This window comes from Bombus pyrosoma, linkage group LG13, assembly GCF_014825855.1.
Source record: "Bombus pyrosoma isolate SC7728 linkage group LG13, ASM1482585v1, whole genome shotgun sequence".
NCBI lineage: Eukaryota > Metazoa > Arthropoda > Insecta > Hymenoptera > Apidae > Bombus > Bombus pyrosoma.
Window position 1 is genome coordinate 6,065,095 of NC_057782.1, and position 9,114 is coordinate 6,074,208.

Here is a 9,114-nt window from a genome sequence, read left to right on the forward strand (position 1 = left end):
TCGTGGACCATACATTATACGAGTCGTTGTCGTTAATGATTCCGAAGATTTAATGTTCACCGAAGCTTCCGTTCTTCTCAACGTACAACGGCGCGTTTAACAAAAATGAAATTACGAGAATATATCCCCCATACATTCTAGAATAATTAGACAAAAATTTCAGGTCAAATTCGATGCGAATAAAAATCACTTTCACTCGAGGCGAGTCACCATAATGATGAATCCCAGCATAAAATTACTTATGCGTTTAGAATGTGACTTTTTTTCCAAAGAAACAGCATTGCAACGAGTCTTGAGCACGTACACTTCCACTCAGAAGTCTTAAGACCTCTTGTTTTAGGTATAATTTCAATATTCCATGTAAATTATAAATCTACAATTGCATACGTTTCTCAATAATATTATTAATAATATTATTAATCAGCGCCTTGTACATTTAGCTACTTTTATCATCGTACAAAATACATTTTATATTAAACGACAACTCTGCATTCTTTCCCAACTACTTAGCTTTTCCAGCTTTCAGACACGGATGTAATAACTATCCTAAGACTTCTCGGCATCAGTGTACGTAGATATTTCGTAACACTGCAACTTTACCACGACTCTCCCCCTGTTATCGAGCAAAAATCAACAGAAACGATATATCTGCCGGTGCATTAAACGTCTAATTTCCTGTTTCCTTTATCGATAACCAACGAACGGTTTCCGAAGCGAGCATCGAAATCCATCTTACTTCCCGCTTTTCCAACGAGCGACACTGTGTTAGAACGGAGCCTCGACGAACAGCGAGGAAAAGCTTCGCAGCAACGACTGACCGCGCTCACGCGCTCGTGGGACGCGCAAATCTGGCCGGAAATAAGGCGAACCCGGTGAACAGAGGCAAAGAAAGAGACGAAGGATGACAGAAACATCGGATCGGAATCGTGTCGAAAAGTGGGTCAAGAGTTCACGAGCCGGATAATTAAATTCCTCAACGAAGAAAGCGTTTTCCCTCTCATTTCGTGGTACCATCGCCAACGTGCTGACCAACCAGCTGAACAACCGTTCGATATCGTCTGATATTTCTCCGTGAACGTACGCGTCTGTGTTTGCGAATAGATGGACGTAAATGTATACAAACGTATGGGTCGAAGATGAATAAAGGCGCGTACTCACCGCGAACGATATTCGCAAATAGTAGTCGCAACACGATTGCACAAATTTCCTTGCCGTTAGGCCGCGGATTTGTACGCATTCGCAGGAAACTAAGAGATGTAAAATTGCGTAGAATGTGCTAGGAATGTAAAATATATAAGATACTTTGATTATGGTACTTGTTAAAGTATAGTAACAGGCGGTGAGCTGATCACGAGATCTTGTTGAATACCGGTAAGGATGCACCTTAACATGAACACGCTGTTAGGAGAGCCGACGATGATTACTCGAGACGCAAGGAAATTCTACGACAAGGATGATACGACAGTTGATCGCGCACTTTTCTTCCTGATACTCTCCCTCTGGAGATCAGGGATCAACGATCTAACGGGTGGCTGTAGGATACGCTCGATGAGTGCGACATATTCGTACGACATGTTCGTACGACATGTTTCGCTCAGGCTAAGACTACGTAACCAGGTTACATAAAATCAACACAAAGAACTGTGCAAACTTCTGGATCGAATCTTCTCGTTAGTGAACGATGTTCCATAAGCTTGTCACATGATGAGATTAGTCATTAGTAAGATGTGAAAAACATCTAGAAATCGTTAATGATAATTGAATTATTTGAAGAATATCGCTTTCAGAGAATTGTCAGGTTGAAAAGTAGAAAGATGGATGTATTTAACGGATTAAACATGAAAATAAAATATCGTCTCGCTTCCTGCGGTCTAAAAACAAAACGGGTTCGACGAGAACACGGAAATCGGTTATGAGATTTCCGTTCGTAGCATAAATCGCTTGGTCATATTATTGCATCCGATACTAGAGTGAAATTTCCTTGGACAAAAACGGATTTCTCAGTAAGCTGAAGAATAGAGACGTTGAAGATGAGCGTAGAATTAAATTGTAAGGAACTAGAATAAATATATTACAGTATCATGAAAAAAAAAAAAAAAAAGAAACGAAGAATCACCGTGGTGTTCTTGCGATGTTACTTAGATAGATGGGTCTACGTGTCTTTTGCGAACACGCAGGTGGAATATAAATGACGGCAATTTTAGCAAGATTTGGAAGCGTATTTATTAACCAACGTACGAATCAATCGATATCGAGTTAGAACTTGGACGATTACGCCAGAACGTTGGCGACATCGTACTTCTTCGCAATCTTTTCGCAATGAATTTGCAGACGCTTTGTACATTTAAAAAATATTCCAATTCTGGTCTGAATAGATCGATATTCCATATCTGCGCTTATATTTAAACAAATATTCCAATCGTATAGAATTTACAATTCACCTATTTGAAAAAAAATCTAATTCCAACATAAATAAATAAATATTCTATATCTATGTTCGTATCTTGATAAATATTCAAGTAATCTATAATTTCTAAATATTACAGCTTGCATTCTTATTCCGATTTAAAAAATACATCGTAGTCTTTTAGATCTCTCACAGAAGAAAAACCAAAAAATGACGAAGTGGAGCGTAAAATTATCGAACACCTGTTCGTTAAATTTCTTCGAAGCGTTATTGCGCCATGTAATTGTAAAAGAAACCCGGACCAAGATCGAGCATCACCATACGATCGGCTCGAAACCTACATTTGTGAAATCATCCAAAGACTCGATGTCTCGAGTGTGTACCAAGAGTCTAGGTCTAGGACGCAACTTGAGGCCTGTTGGCTGTGTGGATGCCAGAGAGAGAAAAAGAGAGAAAGAAAGACAGAGAGAGAGACATTTTGCAACACGAGGATCATCCAAAATCGGTTAGTTCTGAGGGCAGAGGGTCGAGGGATTGTCGATGGACGGGCAACGAGGATGTGGTAGGTGTAACGTCCACCGGAGAAAGAGAGAAACAAACACAATTGAAAGGACAGAGGAGAGGCATGGAGGGAGAGGGAAGGAGGGAATCGTCTCACAGCTGAATTACTCTCACTTGAGAGGCCCCCGTCTCTTCTTCTTTGTGGGGGCTTCAAGTATCCCCCTGCTTCTCGTGGGGTATAAAGGACCCTGGTCTACCTTGCTCAGAGTCACAGAACAGAGCGGCATCGCAGAAGCCGACATGAATCCTCTGATCGCGGTAAGCACGCTGAAATCTTTTAAACATTATTCTTAAATTGAATCAAACGAAAGAGAGAAAGAAAGAGAGAGAGAGAGAGAGAGAGAGAGAGAACGAATGCGAGTGTGCATGGACAAAGTGTAGACAAATCTTTTTAAAAAAGTGAGATATTTGAAAAGTGATTCGTGTCCCCGATTCTTGTTAAAACTTCGTGTCCCTGTATCGATTTTCGAACCGGAAACTCCGTTAAGTTCCGCTGGGATTACGTTCTATCTGTTCGGTTGCTTCGATGCATGTATTTATCGAGTTTGCCCGTTAGCGATATCTTGCACTCCCGCTTTCCCTCTCGGTCGTGTGATTTCTATTTAACTTCAACTACGCTTCAACGATCGTGGAGATTTCGCGTCTTCTTTTTCCCTATGGTTGATTGAACTTCGTACATCCGAATCTCCTCTTTCAAGCAGCACTTTCTCGAAGGTATCGCGCTTCTAACTGCTTTCTATATCTTATAATGATAATAATTTCAGAATAATAATCTTGAATACAACAGACACTAACGTGGTTGATGTCTTTCGTTTTTCCAGTGTATGATAGTCGGTCTAGCAGGGTTCGCCCTGGCTGAACCACCGATCTCGTCCGGCTACAGCTACAGCAGACCATCCGGAGGGGGTGGTTACTCCATAGGTGGTGGAGGTGGTGGTGGATACACCGCCGTATCAACCGGCTACCAGACCAGCGAGGGAGCATCCGTCGATGGCGCGTTGCTCGAACAAATCCGTCAGATTTTGCTGAGGGAAGAACAGAGCAGTGGATTCATAGGTGGTGGCGGTGGTTACGCCCCTAGCTCGAGCTATGGCGCTCCATCCAGTCAATACGGTGTACCAAGCTCGTCCTACGGTGTACCAAGTTACCAGACACGCGTTGTAGGCATCGATCTCGAAGGAATCAGGCAGGCCATCCAAGTGGCACAGTTCAACCAAGTGACCCATGGGCCTGGTGGCTATCCAAGCGGACCAAGCGGAAGCTACGGAGTACCAAGCAGGCCAAGCGGTAGCTACGGTGCGCCGTACTAAAACGGTCATACATCAGATTAAACTACAGATTGGATGATGGGAGAGCAAGAGAGGGAGAGAAAGAGTGAGAGCGAGTGAAGACACCAGTCGACCACCGCGACTATCTTCCGAGCTGAAACTCCTAACGAACGAGAGAAACGAAGGTTAAGGTTGAATCGAGAAAAACCAAAAATAGATTAATCGATAGTAAAATACAGGACAATCCAGGTTTCTATAACCGGACAAAGGAATTTCTTTCAAGCGAAACCTATCCTCTTCTAAAGTCCGCTCGGAAGGTCGTCGTAAAATGGACGGATCGTTGAAAAGAATACTATAATAGAAAATAGAAAGATGATGCTATTTACAAAGCACGAGGGTCGTCGTCGTTCGACGAATCAGGATTCTCAGGGGTAAAGGACGAGGATGAAATCAAAGGTGTACGTATAAGCTAACATCGAGCAGGGATTCCAGAGGCTCCTGTTTCGTTGAAATCAAATCGTCGTCGTTTCAACGGGCCACGATCCTCCGAGGAATCGCGGGCGTACGTACTAAAAGATAACGGAATCTCCTGGCTACTGGCTCGTTGGAGAATAAAAGGTCGTCGCTTCAACGGGTCAGGGTTCGAGGAGTGAACTTGAACGTTCGAACGAACCGGCCACATAGATCTAACGATCTGAGCGTCGACGAGGTGTCCATCTTCTTATCGTACCAAAATCGTCGTCGTCGCGGTCGGATCCACGAGGGATCCAACAACGTAACCAGTGATAGAAACATAGATCGAGTCAAAAACACGAAAAGAAACAAATCGTTATAGAGAACGATCTCATAGGAGATTCAACGTAAGCTACATTCGTTATGACTTCGAGATGGCATAGCCGTGGAGCCGGAGCCGAAGTCGAAGCCGTGATCGGCGCGAGAACGCGCCTTGTAAATACAATTTACACACGCTTTCCACAGCGTTCGCTGCGTCATCCGACAGTACGAGGAGGAACTGAACGCGTACATCCATCGAACCTGGTCTAACAGTTACTTCAAGGAAGATCGAACAACTTATCTAAAAAGAAAAAAGAAAAAAGTAATGAAAAACGAGGAATAAAAGATAAAAATGAGTTCGAGGAACGGAGCGAACGCTGACACGAAATACATACGTACATACAAGGAACACAACACAAATACATTATATTTTTTATATGTCTTAAACGCTATTCCTTAATTACGCATCTTTTTTTATACTTGTATAAAGGCTTTTTTGTAGAAAAAAATAAAAAAAAACGTCGCCACCGTTGAAACAGCCGCCTGTGTTCTATTTCGACGTGTCTTTTCACCAACGACTCTCTGGTAGCTTCTCGATCCTTCGCTGTTCCTCTTCCTTGTCCTTAATTTCTCTTTTCCTCATCGATTTGGCCTCTTCCTGAATTACAACCACCAAGTTTTTACTCTAGGTCCCATGCCATTCGTGACCTCTGGGCGTTCGCTCGCAGCTACGTGAATATTCCTCCTCCTTTAAAGACGACCAATTTTTTTTTCTTCTCGTTCAGCAGACGCCTTTCTCCTTTCACTGTACCGATCAGAACCGACCGCGATGGTTCGTTCGCAGACCGCCTCTGGGCTCACGAGCTTCTCCAGCCTGGACATGACGTAAATTCTCACGAGCGGCGTTTAACAGATGCTCGTAAAGCGGATCGAAGAAGGCTGGACACCGGTCAGGGATTCGAAAGTGGCTTCACTTCGCTATTCTACTCGCTTCAACGTGAGCGAGACTCTACTACGTGCGCACGTTATGTACTCTTGATTTTGAATTATTACCGAATAATGACGTACTTTCGAGAAGCAAATAATAATCGATCAGAAGATTTCTAACGGACGTCATTAGAATTTTACAGACGATCCGACGAAATAGTATCTTGTGTTGACAGATATTTTGTCTCGAGCTTTCAATTTTATCTCGGATAATACATTTTTCAGAAGCAAATAATAACCGACCAGACGATTTCTACTATTAACGTCATTTGAATTTTATAAATCAATTCGACGAGATAGCGTTCCGTGTTATCAGAAATTTACAGGACATTTTTTAACTGTGATTCGACGTACGTAAGTCCGTAACTAATGGAAACGTTTAGACGCTGAGCAACGAGCCGCGATACGCCTCGTGAAATCGCTTACGCGTGTTTAGATTTCGTTGTTTGTGCAATCGGTACACGTAACAGATTTATCGAAGTCAGGCGCTAGAATTTCCTCCATTAGAAGAGTTGATGTTGTCTGCCTTATGAAATCCATAATGTTCAATGGGAATGTCTGTATTTTATGATGATCCCATTGCACTGTTTGAAAGCGGTGTGATTAAATCGATAATATAGAAATTCTCATGAAATAGGAAATTCTTGTGGCTTTCGAAACAATTTCGATTTAGGATCACCAGGAGTTCCGCGGCTCGGGTAATTAGAAATTGAGTAACGTGTGCTAGGATTAAGTAATCAGCCAGCGTCTCGGACACAATGCGAGCCTGGTGCAATTAAACACGCCGTGATGAAGAATAAGTCGCGAACGCTGTGCTACAGCTAAATTAAATCATCAAGCTGGATATTTCTCCGTATTCCTGGTAACGTCGTTGTGTTTAATCGAGCTAATTTTGCGCAAGAGAGCGTGTAACACATTACAGAAGAAAAATAAATATTTGATGTCGGCGAGATATCGTGGACAATAAAAAAAAATACTATCGAGAGAGCGGAAGGCGTTAATAGTAAAAACGTGGAGGAGATATTGCGTGAAAAGGCTTGGGGCCTTTCATAGGATGTTCTTCGTTGCTCAAACACTACCAAACAATTTCTTTATACACTGTGAAACTATCATCTTCTATACGCATCTGATTGTTCAAAGGAAAAATATGAAATAGCTAAACAAATGACGAAATTTATCGAGTACTATTTTTCACGTATATACAAATATCGTTCTAGTCTTTGGAATTAAGAAAGGGATAGTAGCGATTGAGAAAGTGTTATTTTTATGAACAACGAGAAAATCGGAATGTCAATTCCGATTCGGCCATTTTAAAAGGACTTACGTATGTACGACGTCCAGCAGGGAAAGTGCCGCGACTCTTCGCCAGGGATAGCGAGGTCGAGAAAGGGGAAAGGAGAGAAGAAGAGGAACTGTGAGACTCTCTGTGGAATTTTGTAAGAGCCGTACATAATCCATAAACGTGCCTGCCAGGCAGAAGCCGTGCGAAAGGAGGAAAAACGCTCACGCAATGAGGTCCATCCGTGCTCCAGTTCTGGATGAAATTGCAAAGTGGAATTCCATGTCCTAAAAAGGATTCTTTTAAAAAGCCAATCACAAGGAGATTTTCATCCAATAAACCAATATCTAACCTCATTTACATGTATTTTTCTAAAAGAAATGAATACTTTAACGTGAACATAAAAAGCTCTTTGTCTTCGGATTGAAATGATAAAAATATTCCAAGTAATTTAATATTGAAAATTTATATGTTAATTTTGAATAATGTAAGATTAGGATTTAATGCGATAATAATTCCCGATGATTTTAATACAACATTTTCAAACAACGTAGAATTCGAATTCTTTTCTCAACTTTTTCAGTCTCGAAGCTCATAACGAACTTTTTTCCACGAGAAACACGTAATCGGACGATCTATCAGATCCGGAGAAGTCGCAGCGTGTGAAAGGAGAGAAAAACGCGGGCACGATGACGCACAATGCGATCTGCTCGGCCAATTATGGGAAGAAGATTTGTCGAGCAGCCGGCTCGTAAAATGTGCGCGTTTACAATGGCCCTGTCTGTTTTACTTTCGCTAATCCCGTTTCTGCGCCACAAGCTTTTGAGCCTAATGCCGATTGCTCAACATATGGCTGATGTCTTCATTAACGCGACAACGGATGCGTTTTTTAACGAGCTTCTTAAACCAAGATACGTCGCCTTCTATAATTATGGGACCTGGCAACAATACTACTACCGACAATTGTATCGACACTTTCCGTTGGTTTCATCCGTTGCATGTAACTCAATTTTTCTTGTGATATTTTTTAAAATACTGCCATTTTTCTTATACAGAGACGTTAATTAATTTTAATGCGTTAATTAAATTTTTACACCGATGAAAAGACTGAAAAAATAACCATGTATTACAAACGATAAAAATCATAAAATATAACAGAATTACTTTTCAATCATCCTTTTCAAAGAATGACAAACAAGTTGAATAGATGACTGATCTAAGGGCGGAAAAACCAGTCAACGGATGTTTATTGATCTAAGGACCAGTGAAGTTCGGTGACGATGCTGTCGCAGAGGAAAACTATTGCTGAGTGTTGGTCGCCTCATTATCGATCGCTTGCGGGTGTTAATGACCCTTGAACATGAGAAAAACCCGACCTTCCCATTTTTACCTGATGGAACAATAACCATAAGGAACGTCTCGATTTGCATATATTTTATAACAATTAAGGACCCTAATAAAATATAAATGTTTCGTTTTATAACAGTTCCTTAGGATTATTGCGGTTCCATTAATTATACATATAATATAATTATTCTAATAAATATATAATTATTTGCATAGCTAGTGGCCGCCTCGACCGAGGGATGGATTCTGGGTCACCGGACGTAACAATAGATAAATATAGAAAATATGTAAAATACAGTAATCATAATATAGTATTTGATAAGCGAAGCAAATCTCTACTTTTTTATTCAAGTCTATTTATTGAATTGCGTTGATAAACATGTGGATGAGTTTGCATAAACAACCGCGGTCGATAGATAACAAACTTGCACAACATTCTCTCACAGGTTTTGAAAAGAAAAACAAAGAAGGACGGAGGAATTCATTCGCCA

General features: G+C 41.2%; 1 protein-coding gene across 1 annotated transcript; it reads left to right on the forward strand.

Annotated features, from left to right (window-relative positions):
* Positions 1–2,201: 2,201 nt before the first annotated feature.
* Positions 2,202–8,872, forward strand: LOC122574337 (pro-resilin-like). The gene is made up of 3 exons (XM_043741834.1): positions 2,202–3,226; positions 3,790–8,276; positions 8,844–8,872. The coding sequence occupies exons 1-2, from the start codon at positions 2,948–2,950 to the stop codon at positions 4,276–4,278; spliced, it is 768 nt and encodes a 255-aa protein (XP_043597769.1). The 5' UTR covers positions 2,202–2,947; the 3' UTR covers positions 4,279–8,276; positions 8,844–8,872.
* Positions 8,873–9,114: the final 242 nt, after the last annotated feature.